This window comes from Pongo abelii, chromosome 11 (assembly GCF_028885655.2).
Source record: "Pongo abelii isolate AG06213 chromosome 11, NHGRI_mPonAbe1-v2.0_pri, whole genome shotgun sequence".
Classification (NCBI taxonomy): domain Eukaryota; kingdom Metazoa; phylum Chordata; class Mammalia; order Primates; family Hominidae; genus Pongo; species Pongo abelii.
In genome coordinates this window covers 128,450,202-128,475,190 of record NC_071996.2, presented here as the reverse complement: position 1 = coordinate 128,475,190, position 24,989 = coordinate 128,450,202, and the positions used below count along the sequence as shown (strand labels likewise).

Here is a 24,989-nt window from a genome sequence, read left to right as displayed (position 1 = left end):
TTTAAACAACAGAAACTCATCTTCTCACAGCTTTAGAGGCTGGACGTTGAAGATCAAGGTGCTCTTAGGGTTGTTTTCTGGTGAAGACTCTGTTCCTATCTTGCAAACAGCACCTTCTCACTGTGGCTTCATATGGCCTTTCCCTTGTGCATGCATGAAGACAGAGAGAGAGAGAGAGAGAGAGAGAGATCTGGTGTTTCTTCCTCTTCTTATAAGGACATTAGTTCTAGAGGATGAAGGCTCCACCCTTATGACCTCATGAAACCTTATTACTTTCTTAGAAGCTCTATCTCAAAACAGAGTCACATTGGGGCTCAGGGTTCCAACATATGAATTTTGGGGGGACATAATTCTACCCTTAAACTCTTAGCCTTTCCATAAATTTATCTTGATAAATAAGTTCTGATCATGACCTTATTAGGGTTTTGAAATAGACCCACCAGAAACTCACAGTGTGTGAAGCAATGAAACCAAGCTGTATAGCATCAGGGATATCCAAAAAGCCCTCGAGGCTGATTTTGTTAGGCTTCATTTCTCAATTTTTTATTTCTCAAATATTTTATCTAAGCTCATCTTTGTTTTTACAAGATAAGCATCTGTTATCAGCAGTAGGTTTCCATGTACTTGATGCCTTATAGAGGACAGCAGAAAACCTCTCCCCATCCAAGGTCAGCATTATGCATCAGAAGACTCAGATGTACCAGGTCTTTTGGGGAGAAGAATGTGGGCTTCACCTCCATCATGCCAAAGCACAGTCCAATTTGACACAGTCAAAATAGATGTAGGTATTTTGCAATAGATTAGATATATAGATTTAGACACACGGCTCTTACATAATTTAATAAAGCTGGGAAGGTCCAACACTTTCAATGGACATTATTTATTTAAATTAAATATGTATTTCCTTGCCCACTGTAAAAAGGTCTTTGGACATATTATCCCAGTGGTGGATATATCTACATGTACAGCCAAATCATTCTTAGGCCAAAAGATTCTAGAAAAGTGCTCTGAAAACTAAATTCATTAGTCAAGATTTGTTGAAGAAGTATGGGCAGTCTATAACTGGGTAGGTGGACCCCTGAGGCAGAGTCCAGAACCCTCCTAGGATTCAGTACGATTTTGCTGGTTTTTGTTTGTCCCTTCATTCGTTTTTCTTTTTTTTTTTCTCCTTAACCTCCTTTACTCTCTCGAAATGCCTTACTTTTTCTTCCTACATGTCTTTCTCCCTGGTCAATAAGATGTTAAAAACATCTCCCTCCGTCCTTCCTTCCATTTCCTGTGAGCATTAAGGCTACTACAATCTACACAACACAGCTATCTCTGCTTTGAAACAAGAACATTTTTTGTTGTATACAAATTAAAGATTTCATAAATGCTGAATAAATTTATATATATGAAATAACATACAATAATATGATATAATATAATATAATATTAATGACCCAGGATGAAATCTAGCTTCCAACACTTCTTTGGAAAATTTAGCGTTACGAATTGTTAGTGACATTATTTCCTAATCTATGACAATTACTTTAAAAATCTTGTTTCTAGCATTTTAGGTTTAATAAATATCTTATTGAATCATGAGATAAGACCCTACTAGGGGAAGAAGGCAGACAAGAGAGTAAAGAAGAATCTCCAAAGGTCGTTTATTAGTAAGGCCGTGCACATTTGATGTTTGGAGGCCAAATTAATGATTCATCTTATTAATAGTTCAAATAAAAATAGCAGACACCTGCTGAAGAGTTTATACCTAATCTTAAAATATTTCTGCTTATCAAAAATTAGCCAGGTGTGGTGGTGCACACCTGTGGTCCTAGCCACTCGGGAGGCTGAGGCACGAGAATCACTTGAACCTGGGAGGGCGAGGTTGCCATGAGCCAAGATCCTGCCACTGCACTCCAGCCTGGGTGACAGAGCGAGACTCTATCTCAAAAAAAAAAAAAAAAAGTTTCCTGTGTGTCAACATGCATGCTAAATATGACAGAAACATGGCCATGTCTCTGGGTAAGTTTCTGTGTCTCCCACAACCCAACCCAATCTCCAGCTTAATTTACTATGTAAAACACAGAGCTCAGAACCCAACCCCTTTCTTGCAACTTTGCTGCATGTTTGAAATCTTTCATGAGAAAATGTTGGAGAACATACTCAACTCTTCTTTCCTGCATTTCATCTTTTTATTTCTTGTCCACTGGATAATGGTTGTGTGTACTGAATTCCAAAGAAACTAATCCTTAGACCTTCCTTTAGCTTGATAACAGAGGCTAACAGAGAGAGGAGACAATGAGAGAGAGAATATTGAGAGCCTGTCAGCAGCCCGTCAATAATAGGGGTGAATTCCTCAGAGGCAGAGGGGATCGATGAAGGCGGGACTGTAATAGCTAGAAAGCATCTCATTTGTCTCCCTAAAGACTTTGGCATCTGCCAAAACATCTGATTCCAAAAGCCACCCCAGAGGTCAGCCAGATTTAGAGAGAGATGGTTAGAGAGGAGTTTAGGATGTGAAGTGCATCGTGCCTGCCAAGCTCGTGGTGGATAGCGGAGGGATCTGTCTTCTCTCTCCAGTTTCTAACTGGGGCTGGTGGACTATTTAAGCGTTTCCAGCTAGCAGCTTGCTGCCTGCAAACTACGCAGCCATGAGCAGATGATCAGAACCTACGGAAGTGATTGGAGAGAGATATGTCCTGGGGGTTGGGAGTAAGTGGGTGGGGGTGGGCACTGCCATACAGGGAGCCCAGAGGAACTGTCCTATTTGAAAAGACACATTCACAAACATAGAAGCCCACTCTGCCCTTTGTCTCAAGTGGACACCATTAGATATAGATATTCAATACACAGAAACCAGACAGGCTAAATCGTAGCTTCTGTTCAGTAAATGGCCTAGTTGTTTAGAGTAAAAATGGTTTAGATTAGCACCCGGGCAGTCTGACAAAGGTCCAGAGGGATTTAGGGGACTTGCCAGTATCATTAGCATTTTTTTCTTCTTTTTCCAGCAGCACTAAAATATGTTTGCTCAAAACAGAGGGAGATGAAAAACTACTGGCAGCCAGTACTTCTTAAAAGAAAAGAAAAAGAAGAAAAAGAAGCATGTTTTACTTCTCTGGGGCGAACATACCAATTAAAACGATGCTGTGTTGTGACAGATTATTGAGCAATTAATGCCTATTTGAGCATCATGCTAGATGCTTCCGCGAAAGCAACCTTACTGAGGCCGGGGCGGCCACACGTTACAGCAAAACAATCCTTCCTAAAACTTCCTGCAGCACCCTTCACGCCGAGGAGCCCAGAAACCACAGAAAACATTTTTTTTCTTTGAATCTCCAAGAGTTACACTGGAAGAATTAGCTTGGCAGAAAGATCTCAACATCGAATTCTATTGGGGATTTCATACTTTCCTCATTTGTAAGCAAAATCTATTTTCCATGAGATATTTTTAGCGCAAGCAGCCCCTGTTGCCCTATTCTCTTTCACTATACCATTAGATGTTGAGGCCATTCCAGAAAGGACACGTGATTTCTAAGCATTTCTCTTTGGTTCTTTCCTAAGTGACTAGTCTCGCAGGAGTCAGGGAATACCAGACTTTTAACTACCAAAGACCTCAAAGTCCTTCCCAGAGCCTTTAATTCATATTGATAGGATGTTAAAATGCTTTACAGCTGCTTTTTCTAAGAGGTCAGCTTGGCGGAACTTGCTCAGTGACCTCAGTAATACAGATATTTTCAGCCCTGCAAGCCGCATATGTAAATATAAAATTGTGTTAGGCTGCAGAACTGCATGTGTGGGAACAGAACAACCATACTATTGAGAGGAAATCACAGGGGAACACTGGTGTCTCTCACGCAGGGCTGGTTAATGCGTGCATACTTTTGTTAAATCATCTTGATCTAGTGAACTCTATGTTTCAGATAAGCCAATTTCATTTCTGGAACTTATGAGCTATGAAAAGTAAAACCTCAATCCACTTAGTGAGATGTCCAGCAAAATTTCCTTCAGGAAGTGTTTATGTTTATTAAAAAAAAATCATTTTCACTCTTTACATGATACCTCAGGAAAAATTGTCAGTGTAAAGTCAGGTTTTCAGTTGTGTGATTTGAAAAAGTAATTTATTTGTGTGTCTGAGTGGGAAAGACATATTTATTCAGACCTCTGAAAGGAGAATTGAAGAGCTTCATTGTAATGAACAGGAAACATGCTCTCGATGTGAATTGAGAAATACTTTCTGAGCGCAGTGCTCTAATATTCCTGAGTGTGTTCAGTTTCCGTGGATCAAATCTTTCCCATCTCTGCATCCAAGCTATTTGGCCATGATCAGATGATCAGAGCTCAAGGAAGTGATTGGAGAGTGAGCCGGCTGCAGCTGCAGTGTAGGCTGTTTTCAGAGACAAGGAGCCACTGTTTTGCAAACATAGCATCAACATAGAAGTTATTTTGTAGGCTCCAGGATGCAGCGATGGGCTGCACTGCCAGCATTGTTCTGCTTCAAGCTTTTCGTTCTGTGGTCCAGAGGAGCTGTCCACACATTTGTAGACGACGCCAAGAGGAACCATCCCACGAAATTTTGCCTCTGGAAAGTGACGATGAAATGAATAGACCCAGAACCCTCATCATAATGGTATGGTATCCGTGGTAAAGCAGCCTCAGTGGATTGAACTATTATTATAGAGAGGTTACAATTTAGGGGTTTTGGTGTTTAGCGTTAGATAAAGGCATGTGTGACCTAGAGTTTACTACTCTGAAAATCTTTCAGAACTATTTCTATCATTCAAAGAGCATATTTTCTTCTTGTTGTATCTGTCATGAAATTGTACAGCTTCTCGGTCTACTAGAAATTCTCTTCTGCCTCATGGTTTGCATGTTGTTATTACCTTTTGTGCAGAAAATAAGAGAAAAATTTGGAGTTTGGTTTAAGTGAGTGGATTTTATTTTATAACTATAATTTGAAAGAAGAGCCCAAAATGGGCATTTTTTAAAAATCACATGTAACCATTGAAGTTGTATAGATGCTGATAGTTGGATCTTTAACTTCAGGATATTTGGGGCTTTTCTTTCTGACTCTGCAAAGCAAATTGCCTTTCCAGAATGCCTAACTTAGGCACAATATTAGAATAAAGAATTAAGAATTTTGTAGAATGCATAGTGTTTTCATTAGAAAGCTTTTTCTTGCCACTTGTCAAATTACATTTTTGTCTGTGCTTTAATTGTAATAAACAATGTTTTCCTTTTTTGTGCATCTGTTTGATCAGCAAGAATAAATTTGAGGATAGAGTTCTTTCTTTCTTTAAGTTTAAAAAGAGATCTGCTTAGTCACTAAAATCAGAATAGATGGTATGGTAAAGTTTCCAAAATTGAAGAGACATTGAAGTCTAGGTGGCTTCAGCATAATCGACTTTTTTCTCTTAGATTTCAATGTTGAGATATCAAGGATGTAGTAAATAATGAATGAAAAATACCTGTTACTCTAAAAGTTCTTAAATGAAAGTCATTTGGCTTGGGCTATGCCTCTGAGTGACAGAATACTAAACTATAACATTATTTGCCTACTTCTTCAACAAATCAATATTTTATTTTCAAAAAGCAATATGGTTCTTGAACTAGGGGGCTGTGATTATTTCTAAAAGGAAACACTAAATAGGAATAGTTTCATGTTTATTATTCCCATAAGTTTTCACAAATTAAATTTTAAAGGATTTGAAATAGGTTCAAATGTCAAAGAAATCTTTGTTTTCCAAGTTTAACTCTTGTTAATAACATTAACACACTCTATAACTATGTGTAGTGCTCATGCTATACCAGTAAGTCTTATTTTTCTAATTTTGTTAGTCTATAAAATTTTACAGCTAGAAATTTGCAAAAAAAAAAAAACCTTACACCTCAAAATAACTCAGAAATTTTAAAAAACTACTCACCTAGTCATAATATTTTTCCAAGGATCCTTTTGATTTATATAATACCTTTATTGATATTAAATAAGGTGATAAGATTATACTAATGAGGAAAATAAAGGCTTAGAAAGGTTGAATATCTTAACATCACATAGCTGCTAAATGCCAGCTCCCCGAATCACACTTAGAGCAATGATTCCAAAAGCCAGTGTATTTTCCAGTCTGTTCACACTTCTAAGGAAATAATGATAAAACCAGTAAACTGAATTTATGTAAGAAGTCTGATGGAAATCTTGGGCCACTCTGAGTAAAATGTGCCCATACAAAGTCATTGTGCATCTGGAAAATTTCTTCTGGGCCACTCCAAAATTCACACACTCACTAATCATTTATTGCCAGCCCACTATGGTCCAAGCACTGGTTCAGACACTTGGAATCCGCCAATGAACAAACCCATCAAAAGTCCCTACCCTAAGTTGCAAAGTTTGAAGGTGATAGAACATTTCGCCAGTCTTGTAGTTATGGAAATGCTATACTACAATTGTGACACTTAGTCTACAAACTTTAGCCAATGAAAATATTTTCTGTTTTCCAAGATGGTGGTTTGAAAATTTTAGTGTATTTCAGAATCACCTAGGAGTTTTCATTCATGCTAATCCTTGAGCTGTTGACCCCAAAGACTCTGTATGAGAAGGTATGGAGTGGACCTCAGGAATCTGCTCTTGTAGCAAGCACTCCCAGTTGATTCTGACGAAGGAGTACTTTGGATGACACTTTGAGAAACATGGCTCTGGAAGATGGTAATCTAAACTGTCCACCTCTTCTCCTCCTCCAGTGTGATGTTCTTATATTGGCTAATTGTCTTCTCACTCTGGCTCTAAACTTCTGAACAAACTTTGATTTTTCTTTTTTATTCACTTTCCCACTGCCCATTAGTCACGAAGTTTTGTATATTGATTTTTTTTTTTTTTTTTTTTTTTGTAAGATCACAGACTCTGGAGCCGGAGCACCTAGGTTGGAATCCTGACTTCATCACTTATCAGCTGTGTGACCTTGGGCATGCCGTTTAACATCTCTGTGTCTCTTTTCCTCTGCTGTAAAATGAGGATAGAAATTTTATCAAATTAGAGCAGTTGTATGGGTTTAATAAAGTAAGTGTTAAGTGCTTAGAACAGTGCCTGGATGTAACGGTAACACGTTCAATAGGGATGTGATCAGGGACATCTTAACTAAAAAGTGACATTTGAGGAAAGACCCTAAGGAGGCAAAGGAATGACCCATGCCACTTTCAGCAGGGAAATGCCTTATGCAGAAGGACCCGCCAAGGTGAAAGGCCCTAATGTGAGAAGAAGCCTGGGGTGTTAGCAGAACAGCAAGGAGGCCAGTGTGTCCACATGAGCCAAGGAGAGGGTCATAGAAGGCAAGGTCAGGGAGGCAATGGGGTCAGATCATGTCAGGCACACAGCTGTCAGGAAGACCTAGGCTTTTTCCAAGTGAGAAAGGAAGCCACTGGAAGAAGCAGGCCCAGAGGTTAAGAGCCTGGGCCATGGAGCCAGAATGTCAGGGTTTGAGTTGTATCTCTGCCATTGACTAGCTGTGTGATCTTGATGAATGACTTGTCCTCCTTGTGTCTTTGTGTCTTCATTGATAAAATGTAAAAAGTAACAGCATCTACCGGTGTAAGGTTATTGTGAGAATTCAGTATGTTAATAGGTGCAAATTGCTTAAAACAGTGACTGGTGAATAGTGAGTGTTATATTAACTATAACCCCACTAACTGGGAGGTCCTGAAGCAGGGAAGTAATGGGATCTCTGGCCATAAAAGGTCAAGGGCCAAGCAGGGAGACCATTAATTAGGAAGTGGTTGCAATGATCCCAAAGTCCTGGATGGTAGTTGTTGAGGCTGTGAAAAGTAGTCAGATTCTGGATAGATTTCAAAAGTAGAACCAATAGAGTTTGCCTATGGATTGAATATAAAGTGTGGGAAAGGAAAAGGTGTCAGAGTTGACTGTGCTTGTTATGGCCTGAATGTCCAGAAGAAACAAGTTGCCATTCAGATAAAGAAGAACACAGGAGTGGAAGGTTTGGAGAGAGAATCTAAGCTCACCCTAAGGATGCTGGGTTTGAAATCTCTGTTAGGTCTATAGATGGAGATGTCAAGTAGGAAGTTGCATATATGTCCGGAGTTTTAAGGAACTATATAAAGAGGAGTAAAGCCTAGCCCAATGTAAACGCTAATAAACAATTGATAAATGATCTTTCTCTCTTCTAATCTCCTATAATATTTATAGTGTATAAAGCCATTTGAAAGTTAATCATGCATTGCTTTCTAACACATCTCAGCCTATTTAATTGAATGTATAATTGTTTCTTTACTTGGTGATCACATATTTTTCTTATCTCACTGGTAGACAGGAAATTCCATCTACCAGAGCAATCGCTTCCTAATTAATGGTCTCCTTGCTTTGACCTTGACCCTCAAAGACAGAAAGTAAGCCTACTTTTTTTTTTTCCGAGACAGAGTCTTGCTCTATTGCCCAGGCTGGAGTGTGTTGGTGCAATCTCAGCTCACTGCCGAGATCAGCTCACTGCTTGAACCCGCTTCCCGGGTTCAAGCGATTCTTCTGCCTCAGCCTCCCAAGTAGCTGAGATTACAGGCACATGCCACCATACCTGCTAATTTTTTGTATTTTTAATAGAGACGAGGTATCACCATGTCGGCCAGGCTGGTCTCAAACTCCTGACCTCATGATTCACTCACCTCAGCCTCCCAAAGTGCTGGTATTACAGGCATGAGCCACCACACCTAGCCTCTAAGCTTCCTTCTTGCTCCATTAGTACCCAGCCCAAAGCCTTTTACATACTCGAAGCTAAATAAGTATCTGTTGATTATCTGATATTTTTAAGCAGTTGGCACTAATATGCAAAGTTCAGTTGATAAAGATGCCCACTTAACTCTTAATTGAAATGTCCAAGAGTGAGTTAAGGATGAAGAAAGTTGCCAGGATAAATACAAGGCTTTGAATATTGATACCCTTCAGAAGGCTTTGGCATTCAAAACTTCATAATGCAAGTTGTATCAGAGTCTCATTCCTGTGGTCTAGATTCCGAATCTTTGTGCAGAGATAAGATTTGGGCTGGCATAATTGTAGTCTAGCTTATATAGTCCAAAGTGGAGAGAAATTGCTAAACATCAAAATTAACTAATGTAGATTCTTATTTAAAAGAAACACATGAATCCTGACATCTGAGACCATTACAATGGCCTATTATGATGCAGTCAAGTTTAACGGGGAAAAAATGAAGAAATTCCTTTAAAGCTTTAATTTTATCTCTCACTCAAAAATTTTTGTTGGTGGGAGAATTAACAGAAACTTTCATAATTTTTTTACTTCCTTTATAGCATATTTTCTTAAAGTTTTCAGACACTAATTCAATTTATGTAGATTTACTATTTTCTGGTTAATGTCTATTATTTCTTATGTCATTTACTCATCACCAACCCCAGAAGTTAGCTTCATTTTAAGTCTTTTTCTTCCCCATTCCCCCAAAAGAGATTGTTTTTCTGTTCACACTTTGGAGTTTAGAGGTGGCACAAGAGGAGAAAGAAAAGCAAGTGTTGGTAAGGCTACTAGTCTCACTTTGGTTATATGACCAATACCCACACACCGGATTCACAGGTCTCAACTCAAAAGTGAAAAAAAACTTTAAAATCCATGAACATTCTGGGGTTTCTCTGAAATAGTAGAAACCATAAAATTTAAATTTAGGGCTGCCAAAGATCTAGTATATACAGCAAGCCAAATATGGCTTTGTCTTGAATTTTGGTCTAAGGCAGAAAATTAACAATAGCCTAAATTTGTGGTGAGTTGGGAAGGTGAAATCTCTTCTGTGAGTCAAGGATGTGTGCACTTATATGGCAAACATTTCTGAGTAAGGGAATTGTAGTTACTGCTCCAAGACCTCCCTGACAAGTCCTCTGTTGGTGCTCCAGAATTTGCCTGGTCCAGCACTCTGATTAACTATACAGTTTGCGGGTCAAAATCTGCCTGCAGCCATACAGTGCTTGAGCTAAGAATGATTTTCACAATTTTAAATTGTTACAAAACAAAACCAAAAACAAAAGAAGGAGGAAGGGGGTGGCATAGGGCAAAAGATACAGAGACCATATATGGCCCACCAAGCCTAAAGTATTCTGACCATTTACAGAAAATGCTTACTGACCCCTGTCTGGTGAATGACGTGGCCTCAACCACAAAGGAACCTTTTTTTTTTTTTTTTTAAATAACTTTGACCTCTACAGTGTATTTTCTGTTATCCCCGACAAGATACTAGGGAACTTGGTTTTTTCCCTGGGTACCTGTTGTTCACCTGAGAGTCTGAGAACTGCTATGATTGAGAAACTCTAGATTTCAAGTCAGAGTCTCAAGTCTGTCACTTAATATTAACAAAAGCCCAGATGACCTAGACATGCTGACTCATTTCTCCTAGTTGGCTAAATGGGGACTATTATCTGTCCTGTCTGTTGGAAGCACCAGAAGATTGTCTTTTTTTATAATTTTACTTTCAGTTCTGGGATGCATGTGCAGAACGTGCAGGTTTGTTACATAAGTATACATGTGCCATGGTGGTTTGCTGCACCTATCAACCCATCACCTAGGTTTTAAGCCCTGCATGCATTAAGTATTTGTCCTAATGCTCTCCCTCCCCTTTCCCCCCACCCCTCAACAGGCCCCGGTGTGTGATGTTCCCCTCCCTATGTCCATGTGTTCTTATTGTTCAACTCCCACTTATGAGTGAGAACATGCAGTGTTTGGTTTTTTGTTCCTGTGACTTTTGTAGAATCACATTGTAAACTAATTCACATTATAAAGCAATGGAGTCTTGCAGGTCAGCAGGCTCACATGGCTTATAAGAAATCCACAGTGTGCTGGTCAGAATTCATTATATCCACTGGGTAACTCACTCAGCAATATAGGGAGGTGATTTACATTAGGATTTCACTGTATTTGTTCCACACCCAAAAAAAGGTGGTACAGTGAACAAGAGAGGCCAGTGAGGGTGTTATCAAGCTTCTACTTGATTTGCTTTTTGACTTTCAACAAATCTCCACATTTGGGTCCCCCACTTGCAGGAGACAATAATTCTTCTTTCCTGCTCAAGTACTTTGAGAACCTCATATAAGGAAGCAAGTTCAATGAAGGAAATGAATTATTTATGAAAACAGTAATTCCATATCTTTGGAACATACATTTGTTTAATTTGTGTCCTATAAATACAATCAGGACCAGAGAGGGACATACTATGGAAACTATGGAAACTACTCCAAAGGAAATAAATTGACTCTCTTCTTATCCCTATAGTAAATATCCTAACCTAATAAAGTTTTATTATCAAAGAATGTTAACATGTTTTGCCCAGTTTCATCTTTTTCAGTATATGTATAAAGAAGAAACAATTTTCAGAATCTCTAAATCCTGAGCTAATGTTTCTATTTCATTTCAGTAAGGTTGAATCTTGAATATACTAATATTATCAGATTCCCCTCGGAAAGAACGCCTGTGTCATGGAGTATGAGTTTAAACAGTCTACCATAGATGGGTATAACATGGAGCTTTAAAGCACATAGAATCTTTGGTAGTTATTTTCCCTTGTGAACTAATTTTGAGTTGAATCCCAAAGCCACAGAAAATGGACAAATGAATTGCATGGCTTCTCTCTGGGTATAAGAATTAATTGAATGTAATGAGAGCCTTAGTAATTAGCAACATAAGTCTTCAAGGCAAAGGCTTACTAAACTCAGATTACATCCTGTATCATCTTGTTCAGATAATCTTGCATCTTTTTAATTCTCCAAATTGTACCAAATTTAGAAATGATTAGAAGCAAAGAAAAAATACACAATGTCTAAAAAGAAAAATCAAAACAGCTTAAAATCTAAAATCAACACAGTGATAAAGAAAAGCAGAAAACCGGGTATGGGTGTGGTGATTGGGGGAGGTGATATATAGAAACTTATATCAAAAACAAAGCAAATTCAACTATATGTAGATGGAGCTATAGATAAATACATATCATACACACACATACATATACTCATATATGTGTGTGTATATATATTATATATAAAATATATATTTTATATATAATATATACATATATGTTATATGTATTATATATGTATATATAACGTATTATATATGTATATATAACGTATTATATATGTATATATAACGTATTATATATGTATATATAACGTATTATATATGTATATATAACGTATTATATATGTATATATAACGTATTATATATGTATATATAACGTATTATATATGTATATATAACGTATTATATATGTATATATAACGTATTATATATGTATATATAACGTATTATATATGTATATATAATGTATTATATATGTATATATAACGTATTATATATGTATATATAACGTATTATATACGTGTATATATAACGTATTATATACGTATACATATATACGTATATAGTATATGTATATATGTATATAATATATACATATATAATATATACATATATATTTTATATATGTATATAATATATCCATATATATTTTATATATGTATATAATATATCCATATATATTTTATATATGTATATAATATATACATATAGAACATATAGAACATACCTTTAGTGGATGTAAGTATTTTGGGGGAAATCATATGTGGAGATGAAAAACATCATATTACCAAGTAGAAACATGTAGTTTTATGGCTAGAAAAAGTATAGACTCCAACAAATTACTGCTAATAAAACGTCTGTTAATTTTTAAAACATAATCAAATATAGAAAAAATTGGTATGCTTGTTTTGGGTTTTGTTTCTTTGCCTTCTAGAAGAGTGGTTTGTAGGATTTTCTTTAAACACCAGGCTTCAATATAATAAAACTTTGTGAAAACTGAGTAATACAGTTGAGGATATAATGTGTCTTTGGCAAACCAGATATAAATACCGTATTTTTGTCAGCCTTCAATAAGTTTCTTGTGGATAGCTGTTTTATTCTCAGATTTTATTTTCATGGAGCTGATTTACTCTGATAGGGGTGAAAGCTTAGGGTTTTTGAAATTCATTTTTCCAAATCTATTTCATTCTGCTGGAACATATTTTAGTTTTTAAGACCATGCCCAATACATTCAATTTGCATGCAGTGAGTTTGTCATGGTTAGATTGTCTAAACATCCGAAATTCAGTGAACAACTGAGACAACTGCACCTTGCATTTGGTAGGCACAGATGACAAAAGACTGCCGCTGCCCTGCACTTACAGTTTGGTGGCAGAGACAGAGCTCAAACAAATGGAAAATTGTAATCATGATAAGTACTTCCCTGAGAGTTGCATTCCACCTTACCTTAAAACTGCATCCTTTGAACATCGCACCTCCTCAAAGCAGTCAGGGAAGGCCTCCCCTAAGGCAGTGGCAATGCAGCTGAGACCTGGAGGATAAAAAGATGCTAAGAAGAAAGAGAAAAACACTCCGTACCCAGAAACCACATGAGAAAATGCCACGTGCCAGCCCTGATTTACATTGCATTGCCATGGGTGAGGAACCAGGGTGTGTGGGTCTGAGTCACTTGCCAAAGCACTTGCTGGCAGTGTGATCTCTGGGTCAGCTATTTAAATTCTGTATACCTTGGCTTCCCTGTCTGTAAAATGAGAGTCATGAGGTACCTATCTGCCTTAGTTTCCTATTTCTGCCGTAATAAATTACCACGAACTTAGTTTTAAACAACACACATATTATCTTACAGTTAAAACACGTGTATTACATTTTTGGAGCTCAGAAATCTGAAACGGATCTCACTGGGCTAAAATTGGCAGAGCTGCATTCCTTTCTGGGGGCGCTAGGGGAGAATCTGTTTCCTTGCCTTTTCCAGGTTCTAGAGGCTGCCCACATTCCTTGGTTTGTGGTCCTGGTTCATCTTCAAAGCTAGGAGCATAGTGTCTTCCAGCGACTCTCCGACTCTGACCTCTGACTCTCCCACCTTCCTCTTTCACTCCTAAGGACCCCTGTGATTACATTGGCCCCACCTGGCTGATCCACGATCCTCTCTCATCTCTAGGTTAGCTGATTCTCGTCTACAGCCTGGATTACCCTCTGCTGTGTAAATGACATAAGCACAGGTTCTGGGGATTAGGACATGTACATTGTTAAAGGGCTGTTGTTCTGCCTACCATACTATCTATCAGGGTTGTTTTAAGGATTCATTGAGTGAATTCAAGTAAAGGGCCTGTAAGAGTGCCTGGCACTTGGTAAGAACTCACTAAATTTTAGCTATTATTATTGTGTATATTGTCTTATTGAAACAAAGAAAAATTTACAAGCTTAATTTACTTTAAAGAATTGTTATAGAAAAAAGAATCTAACTGTTAAGCAGAAACTTAATTTGTGCTTCATAAAATGTGTGGAAATGGAAATTCAAAGTTAGCTTATTTATGAGAGCACTGAAATAGTTATTGAATAGATTATTAACACAAATAGATTATTCAAAGAACATAAGTTTATTTGAGTTCTCTTCTGTGTTATCCACTAATTGCCAGTTTTCCGAAATTTAACTTTCAGTTTCTTCTTGTTTTCCTTTCACCATTTATTAAAGGAATGTTGCATCCTTTAATACAACTGAAATTAACCATTTAATTTCAACTTTGTCGTTCTCAAATTATGCCAAATTTAAAAATTATAAGGAACAAAATCCTGAATGTTTAGAATTTAAAACCACCACAATCATAAAGAAAAGTCGAAAATCACATGAGAGAGAATGCATTTTAAGTTCAGTAGGTACAACTGAACTTACTAATTTAGAGATGGAGAATAGATTGTATCTCATTTGTAATTTTAAAGTTATCTCAATGTTTTTAATTGTGAGTAGATTTTTTATTACAGATTTGTAATCATTAAGGAACTTAAGAATGCAAAATTACAGAATCTTGATTCTTCTACCAATAGGTACTCAATCAAAGGTTTGATGAATGAATGAATGCAAGCCATATCTTATAGGTCATAAAGGTAGAAAGTAGGAATCTGTTAGGTGGAAAGAATATGGATTCATTTGGTAGATTATCTGCATCCTTAATATTGGTCACTGGGTAATCAAGGGCCTTCTTTGCTTTCATACACTTTATGAGAACTGAGTAACCCACAGATTATCTTAAAATTCTGCTTTATGAATAATTGGAGGAAGTAAACATGGAAATAATGTCCAAAAATAATAGTTCTTTGTTGAGCACTTCCAGTTCTGATGGTCACTTTGCTACAAACTTTGCACAGGATTCTTTTTTTGTTGCCGCAGTCCCTCTGAAGGATATTGTGATTTTTATTCCAATATAGTTAAGGAAGAAATTAAAGCACACAGAGTAGCTCTGACCAATTGAAATATAATGTCAGCCACATATGTAATTTTAAATTTTCTAGGGGCCATATTTGAAAAAGAAAAAAGCATATTAAATTAATTTTAATAATATATTTTCTTTAAACCTATATATCCAAACTATTCTTATGTTGGCATGTAATCAATATAAAAATTATTACAATACTTGATAGTCTTTTTTCACGCTGAATCTTCAAAATGTAGTGTACATTTATACATATAACACATTTTCGATTTGGATGCTAAATCTTTAATCACAAATATTTGCTCAGTATTCAGATTTCATAAAATTTATAGTTGAAACAGTAAATTCATATTCCAAGGTTTCTCCAAAACTAGTTAAATGTTTTCCAATTACTAGATAAAATAATCGATTCTTAAAGTTAAATCAAAATTAAATAAAATTAAGTAAAATTAAAGATTTAGTTCCTTTGTCACACTAACCACATTTCAAGGACTTCATAGCCACTTATGGCTAGTGGTGGCTGCATTGAACTATGCAGCTGTAGCTATTACTGCATTTGTCCAAAGTCACCCATCTGGTGTGGCCCTAGGCAAATGTGTACCTGCCACCTTCCCTGCAAGCCCAGCCACATCCACCTCTTTCACTTCTCACCCTGCTACAGTGCACCCGCGCCCATCCCTCCCATTCCACCCACCTCCTCTCCTCTCTTCACCTGCTATCTGGCCATGCCCACTTCTTTCACTCCACCCACCTCCCCTCCCCTCTTGCAACCTGACCACGCCCCCTTCCCACTGCACCTTCCTGCCCTCTGTGTCTCTGTTGATTCAGGTCTGGGATCTCTTGCAGTGGCATTTTTCTGTTCAATATCCAATAATACAGTAGCATTATTCTGCTCAAATGGTACTTCTCTTTAAAAGTCAGGGTTTTTAATATAGATTATATAGAATAATAAAATGTTAGAAATTTGATATTATAGAATCCAGCTGCCCCACTGGAAGATGAAATCCAGGCCCAAACAGGTAAATTGACTTATCTGTGGCTTCTACAAAGTTGCTGGCAGAACAAGGGTATTTGTTCAGGTCTCAAAATGATGAGACCCACATTCTTTTTAACTGCATAGTATTTCCTCCTCTTAATCCAGAAATAATGAGCTATAGTTCCAAGGTATGTGCAGAATTTTAAGTGAAACTACATACATGCTAGCTACAAAATACAAAGTAATGTCAATAGTATAGCAAATCCTATCCAGTTTCTGGTTATCTTAGAGAAATAAATCCATTTGGAGATGAAAGCCAATTCCATCAGAGGGATTCTTGCTCCAAACTAGTTTTTTGACTTTTCTTTAAGAATTAAATACAGAGATAATGAGTTCAAGTTAATCTGTAGAGTAAAGCTATGAGCAGAACAGATGCTGTGGAGATACAGAATGCAACTGTGGGGGCTCATGGGTCCCACGGCAGAGACAACAAAGAGAAAAAAAGGGAAAATCACTTTGTTGTAATCTCTTCAGATTGAAGGGTTTTATAGAATTCTATTTTGGGAACAGACGTCTATCTCTGTCATCTTGCAGAAGTCTGCATCCGGAAATGTCGTGCTAGAACAGAAAATAATGACAAAATCTGGGTATTGATATCAGGCTTGTTGTGCCATTTGAGAACTGTAGGACTTTGGATAATTCCCTGAGTTCCCTGAGCCTCAGTGTCCTTATTTGCAGCACGGTAGGGATTCCTCACAAAGCTGTTGATGATGATCTAAATGAAAACTGAGTAACAACACTGATCACAGTGCCTGGGTCACTGAGGGACTGCACCTCTTTTTAATCTGTAAAATGAGGAAAATACCTGCTGCCCACCTGCATCATAGAAATTTAAGTAATTACTTCTACAAGTAGAAACACACTGTTTATTAGATTGGATTAATTCTGGGGAGACATTTTGACACACATAACTACCCTTCAGTTCTCCACTAATAAGGAAACTAGAATATTAAATAGAACACTCATCAGGTGAACAGAGTTGCTCAAAAAGACGACTCGGTGAAAAAGCCAGTGAACCCAATGATATTCCCCAAATGAAAGCCACTGGGGGAAATGAGTGAGCCAAAAGATAGAGAAAGGGATCAAGGACAAGGAGAGATGTAGACAAGGAAGAGGATCCTCGAGCAGGGAAAGAAATGAAGCGTGAAACTAAAGTGGCCTGTGGTTGTTAAAGGGGACTGTTTAAAGGTTTGCTTTAAAACTGGCCTGCTTTTCTATCACTCTAAAACAACGTGACACTTCAGTCTGTGTCATTCCTCCACTCTGGTTTTTATTTCCTTAAAGATGTCGGTTCCTTCATAGTGGCTATCATATTTTGTCTCATTTTTGCCCATGCTGTTGAAAAGAATGCTGATGGGTTTCAAGTTAAAGATTACACACATCTATTTCTTTCTTTTAGCTCTGAAAATTGAGTGAAGCATAGCAAATCTGTAATTAATAGAACCGGGGTGGTATCACATCTTCAGGAGCTGGCATGATGGGCATCGGAGGCTTTTGTTTTGACCTCCAGGCAAATGAACCAGTGAACAGCCCTGGAGAACTCATTTGCAAAGAAGTGGGGAATAAAAAGTCTCATCACAAATACGTCTTCTTTTTGCACAACTATAACAAAAAGAAATGATGAACCATATATGTGTTCATCACAAAACAGTAAGGACCCTTGGAATCACCCAAGTTCACCTACAGAAGCTTTTCAGATCTGTTCTTAGAAGATGTTTGCTACAGATGTGGTTAAGGTCATTAAAGATCACCAAGACGTTAGATGACTTTCTTAAAGGTGGAGATTGAAAGGAGAAACGTTAGGATTGTGAAGTGTTATCATCACTGAGTGAATTAAAAAGTAACAAAAGAAATCTGGTACCCCCATTTGAGAGGACTGCTGCTGCTTCACACAAGTGCACATTTTTAACACTTCCTTGGCAAAAGCCAGGAGCCTAATTTCAAACTGAGACCACCAAAAAGTAGAAAAAAGTCACAGCTGAACAGCTTTGCCCTGGAGTTCCGCAGAAGACACTGTGCCTCTCTGCAGCCCTCTTTATTTCCTGGATTTGGCAAGCCCTACATTGAGTTCACCTTCCCAATCTTCTGCCTCTGTTTGGTTGAAGTGTAAGGGGTAGTTCTAAGTGTGTGTCTGTCTGTGGCTCTGTTTGTTTTAGTCAGTTAAAGAGACGTTCACACCTTGCGTTGCCTAACATTCAGCCCTATTCATATCCATATATGCACTATAAATGTTTGCATGTGCACATACCATGTAGCTATGTAGCTGGATAAAGACTCGTTTATGATATTACATCCATTACCCTGGTAACCAGATTTTTAAATGGACCTTGCATGTATGGAAAAATAATCTACTATCTTAGTCAGTTAGGACTGAATCTGTCATTTTAGAATCTTGGGAAGGTAAAAGCAGTAAGGATTTGAAATTATTGTTATAGAATTCATAAATTTTAGCAGCTGTCTCATTTGATCGCTCACCTTCTAGCATTAAATATCAAATTATCACCATTTTATAGAGAATTCCAAATCCCAAATATTCAATACCAAGTGGATTAAAAGCAGCTATGTGCCAAAGGGCAGGCATTGAAGTGGGAAATTAGGGAGAGGGGCTGGGGAGGTTGCAGGAGATGAGAACTGTTGTGTGGGGTTGAGCTTCTTCAGGCCCCACACCTGCCCTTGCCTGGGATTGTCTTTTTCCTTGATTCATATTTCCTGTGGTTTTATGAATCAAAAGTTTAGACTATTCTTAGTTCCAGGAGGTCATTTTCTGGCACTCTTTTTAAAATACCACATGGGAATTATTTCGGTCAGCAAAAATACTGAACATACCATTTTCTCTTAGCTCTCTCCTTGCCATGTTTGTTTCACACATACTTGATTTCCCAGCAAGTGCTCCCTTTTACGATCATAATCATGGCTTAAATTTAACATTGTTTTGTTCTCTAAATGGTTATCTTACTCTATGTTCAAAAGTTTAGATTTAGAGGACTCAGCTCAAAATTCAGCTTGTGATTTCCATTTAGATGTTTTCCCAAAATACATAATGAATAGGTATCGGAAAACTGCAGTTGCAGAAGTATAAAAAATCAAGACAGAATAAAGCCTCTCCATTTTTTCTTTTTATATATATTTTTTTTATTCTAAACATTTATGTTTATTATAGAAAAAGGGGAAAATAAACATAAAGAGAAGAAAATGAGAAGCCCCCATAAGCCCATTTTGTAAAAGAAGTATATACTATGAGAAAAATATAAATACTGCATACCAGTATAAAATAAAAATTGAAAACATTTGAGGTCATTTTTTTAAAACTTCTTCCCTATATTCCCACACTCCTCTCAGATCCCTACAGAAAACCATTATTAACAACTACATATATGTGGGGTTTTTTTACAATATGGATTTCCATGACTCTTAACATCTGACTCATTAAGAGAAGGTCTTTCTAATTAGAAAATTAAACATGATCATGGTGTAGTACACACAACACAGAGCCAGTTTGAGGCTTAATTTCCTGGTGCGATTTGGTAAGGAGGCCTATTGTACTGGCTATTATAACATACTTCAGTCATAGTCACCAAGTAAAGTGGCAACTTCAGAAACCTGATTATAAAATCATACTTTGGGGTTGACCTACCCAATGCCAAGCCATTGGGCAAAAACCTGAAGTTTTACTTATTATGGAGATCATTAAGACATCTGAGGGCAAACTTTTTAACACCAGATAAGACTAGAGGATAGGCCGGCTGGGCGCGGCGGCTCACGCCTGTAATCCCAGCACTTTGGGAGGCCGAGGTGGGCAGATCACGAGGTCAGGAGATGGAGACCATCCTGACTAACACGGTGAAACCCCGTCTCTACTAAAAATACAGAAAAATTAGTCGGGCATGGTGGCGGGCGCCTGTAGTCCCAACTACTCGGGAGGCTGAGGCAGGAGAATGGCGTGAACCTGGGAGGTGGAGCTTGCAGTGAGCCGAGATCGCGCCACTGCACTCCAGCCTGGGCGACAGAGCGAGACTCCGTCTCAAAAAAAAAAAAAAAAAAAAAAAAAAAAAAAAAAAAGACTAGAGGAGAGGGTGAACTTTATCCATTTGGTCCTGATATTCCATGAACAACAGACAGTGTCGTTTCATGTACTCTTGTTTTAGCAGCTACAATGTTTTAAACTGAAGGGGTTTGCAAACGTGTGTAATTCCCGCCTCCTTCATCCCTGATACCGTGAAATGAAAAAAACTTTTTTTTTCATCTGAGTACCTACTTCTAGATGAGCTATTTAACTTTATTACCATGAGCTCGCTGGTATGAAAGGTTTATTCATATTTGTTCACAGCCTCAATAAAATATAATTGGCCATAAAGCCAGCAAGTGTTGAGGTCTAGGTCCAAAAAAACTTAATATGTAGCCCATTATACTCTTTGTCACACTTAGTATTTTTCAACATCTTAAAATGAGAGTTATTCCCCTCTTTCTCAGGGATGCTGTGTGATAACAACTGAGATTTAAAGGCTATGTGATCTGTTTTATGATTCGCATATTGACACTAGTAGTCTTACTGACTTCCAGAAGGAGGAAATAAAGACTTGAGATTTCTAGAAAATAGTGATAAAGCAAACATCTCCCTTTTGTTGACCTGAAAATTATATTTTGGGATTTACGCATGCATAAAAGAAGAAAGTCAGTCTTATTTATATAAATCTTAACAGGCCATGAAGCATTTGGTGATGGTTATTTTGTATATTCAAAACAGCCTGTGTTGTATCATGCTAATGCAAAGAGGCCATTATTTTCAAATAAGGTTATCTCTCTATAGGGAGGGTAAGGCGACAATCAAGGGCCACAGTTGGGGAGGGGCACCATCCAACTGTGCTTTCCTAGTTGCCGATATGATTTTTAAGTATCAAGAATATGCAGGCCCTTCAGAAAAGTCTTTCAAATCAAATTGGAGGGAATGAGAGGGCTAAGAGTGGATGGTGTATAGGCTGCACGCTCTGTAATGTTTGCCAAATATATGAAGGCGTCAGAGAGTCTGTTGTGCCCACTTGCATGTTTATAGGAGAATGTTAATCAATTAGTTCCATTCTGCTATAGATAGTAAGTAATTACATTCACTGGAAGCCACAGAAATGTGATTAATAATACATTCCAATTTCCCAAAGTAGCATTTCTCCCAGCACTTAAACATGGCTCTTTGAAAAGTACATTTTTGTATATAAGAGACATGGTTGAATTGAAATTTATTTCCCCAAAAATAATACTGTGAGAAGAAAAATACAGAGTTTTATATAATGCCTTCCGACTCTTCCTACATAAATGGGTAAAATTTAAGTTACTTTTTTTTAACAATTTTCAAATAAATTCTCAAGAAAGAGTATTTTAGGCTTAACCAGTATTTTATGCTATATAGAAGTTTTAGGGAAGCCAGTTAAGTTGTTAATAATTATGGAGCACCTGCTATATTCAAGTTCTGACACTAAGCTCTCTAAACGATAGAAAGGTAATTAAGCTACTATCTGTGTATTTAAGAAGATATCACAATAAGGCATTTGGCCTGTATTAAGTGAATACAATCTAAAGGGAAATAAGATAATTTCCACAAGAAAAGCACAAAGAGAAGTGCCATGAGGTTTCAACAGAGGGATAAAGAAGACAAGAATCCACCCAAGAAGGATTGTATCATAGACTATATACAGAATCATACTCAGAGATAAAGGCAGAAAATTAACTGCAGACCATCTTGTGTAGGAACATTGACCTTGAAAGGGTGCCCAAGAATGCCTACTGTTGGGCATTCAGTCAGAAAATGGGTACTTTTCCTACCTGCCAGGCTCTGCTCCCTGTCTGACACAACATGAAATCTGGGCATTTTTAGGATTATCACCAAACCTCCTTGAACTTTGCACACACTATGAAGTTAAGGCATTTCCCATCGAATAAGCTATTTGTTCAATACACCAAAAAGGCTGAATGATTATGTTTTTGGAAAAATGTGCCTCATGAGATACACAATGTAATTATTTTCTAAAATCAACCCTATTCATCGCTGATATTTTTGCAAACAATGGAAAAGTTGATTAATGAGAGTTCTTGACTTCTACCAAAAGAATTTCTTTTTTATTTGATATGGTGGTATTGACATAAACCATCAAAGAGAAGTATGTTTGCTACGGACATCCATACTAGAAATAACTTAGTAGTTTAGTGGACAACACATTGTCCTATGTCTCCACCCGTAGCCATTGTGAATCATTCTCTCAAAAGAATGTCTTTTGTCCTTGAAGTATGGGTTCTTATAACCGGACTGTTCTCCCCTTTCGAGGTTCAGTGGCCAAAGAAAGAAGAGAAAGAAAAAGAAGTAAAGGAGATCTGTATTTTTGAGGGCATGTTACCGAAAGGTGAAATTTAACATTAATTTGGTAATATTCAACACCAGTCATCACCTTTTCTTAGAAATATTCAAAGGCCAGGCCAGGCATGGTGCCTTACACCTGTAGTCTCAGCATTTTGGAAGGCCAAGATGGGCAGATGGGTTGAGCCCAGGAGTTCGAGGCTGCAGTGAGCTATAATGATGCCACTGAACTCCAGACTGGGTGATGGGGCGAGACTGTGTCTCTATTAAAAAAAAAAAGAAAAGAAAAGAAAAAAGAAAAGAAGAAAGAAAGAACACATACTTAAAGGCCAGGACTTAAAGCTGTAGAAAAATCATATTTTATTCCAGGGTCCATGGTTCCTGTGCCTCTTTAAGCCCTCAATAAGGAATTACTGATGAGTCAGGTGGTATCTCTTTCAAGGAAGTTTGTTATTTTAAGATCAAGCTATATTAAAGAATCGTTTGCATTTGGAAAATGAACAACACATTACATTTTAACCAATCATCAAGTATCTTTTATTATTACAGCAGCTTATTATTTATAGTTGTTCTAATTCACTTTAAATTCTATGACATATTTTTATTACATCCACTTAAATACAGTCATCTAAATTTCACCAAGGAAAACACATAAGACGTCTCACCTGTGCTAACACCCTCCGCATCCTGTATTTTATTTCTCCTTTCAAACATAAAGTTTTAAATAGGTATTTTGAAAATATAACCTGTAAGAAATGACTCTTTTGTAAAAAAAAAAAAAAAATTTTAGACCAAATTGTGAAAACATGTGATTGTAGGTTAGCTTTCTTGTTCCAATAGTCAGTTGGACTGTATATCAAATTCTTCCCTTTGCAAGAAAAAGTAATGTAAAATGTAGATAATGAAGAAATAGATGAAGAACATCAATGAGAATCTGACATTGCATCCACCTTTTCTTAAATTGTGAAAGACAAGTAATTGAAAATTTTAAATTCGAGTAACTTTAACTTTCATGTTAAAGTCCTTATGTGTCTTTCGTTCTTAATATAAAATTACTACTTGAAAACTGTTTACTTCCCCTTTAAAATAAATCTCTGTCACTTCTTAGAAGTTTTGCTTAGCATCACGTTCTCGTCATTTACATGAAGAGGCTTTGAGCCATACCATTAATTGCCACACTGATTTCTCACATGAGCTGACTCTGCCTCAAAATGGTTTTTATTCTTTTAAATTAAAGAAGAAATTTGGTGCAATTTAATGATTACTATGGCTTAACCAATACAAGAAATATTCTCTCGTCCCATACATTTAAGGAGAGGACATTCTAGTTAGACAGAACAGAAACACAATTTTATTACTACCTTCAAAATTTTGGCACATGATTCACATTTGAGAAATCTTCATGAGTAAACTATTGATCTATTGCAGACCTGTATTAACTGCGAATATATCAGCAGTAGAAATCCTTAGGATTGTTGTCTAATGTAGAGGCATCAGACAAGGCTTAGATCAGAGTCTCAGTCACAATATTCTTCCCAAAAGACATGGTCTTAAATGTGAAACCCTTACGGGTTCCAGACTCCATGCCACCAGGCCACGAAGGGAATAAGTGAAGCAGGCTAGACAAGGGGTCAAATCAGATTGGTGGGTAGCATAGCAAACTGGGGCAGGCATGGCCTATCCAGAGGGTTTAGCCACCGCTCAGCTTGGACAACAGTTTCCAGGTCAAAAGGTGGGATCAGTATGGTCAGATCTCGAATTTTTCAAACAAAAAACTAGTAACCAAGGCTTATGTACAAAAATCTCCCAATTGTTAAATGCTGGCAACAAATTCATATACCTTAAAACATTTTTTGGCAGAAAAAAATACAACTGTGGGACTAACTTGAATCCTAGGCTGCCTAATTGTTATTCTCTTTTAAATTTTCATTAGGGTTTCACTTTAATTCAGTATTCCAACTTCAAGGTACGAGTGAGAACTATAATGTCTGCAATCCATTATAATATACTTGGCTGATATGAGTGGAAAATGATTTTACTGTTAATGTAAATGTAGAATTAAAGACTATATTTTTGACTTTGAGAAACGTGCATTCTGGCTCCTAATTCAGAAAGATTTCCACAGGTATAATTGAATAGTCACAAGTCAGACTATCTTTTCTCGACTGTAAAACAGTACAAGGGGAATGTGGTAATAAATATCTGACACCTAATTTAATTTTCAGCAACATAATGCAAGTAGGAGATGTGAGTACTAATGCATCAAAAGCAACAAATACTTTTAGAAATCTGTTTACAAAGCAGACCAGAGATATCACCGGTTATTGAAGAAAGTGGGTAGACAGTGGACTCTC

The 24,989-nt window shown here is 37.1% G+C and overlaps 1 protein-coding gene across 7 annotated transcripts in view; it reads left to right on the top strand.

Moving 5' to 3' along the window:
• The window catches only part of DOCK10 (dedicator of cytokinesis 10), a 280,263-nt gene that overhangs the window by 55,408 nt on the left and 199,866 nt on the right, over positions 1-24,989 (top strand). For 3 of the 7 annotated variants that reach the window (XM_024243211.3, XM_024243210.3, XM_024243209.3), the window contains exon 1: positions 3,028-4,612. The exons of the other annotated variants lie outside the window; for them this stretch is intronic. In XM_024243211.3, the coding sequence (XP_024098979.2) occupies positions 4,451-4,612 (162 nt within the window). In that variant the 5' untranslated portion in view covers positions 3,028-4,450. Of the gene's footprint in view, positions 1-3,027; positions 4,613-24,989 lie in introns of those variants that run through there. 7 annotated transcript variants of the gene reach the window in all.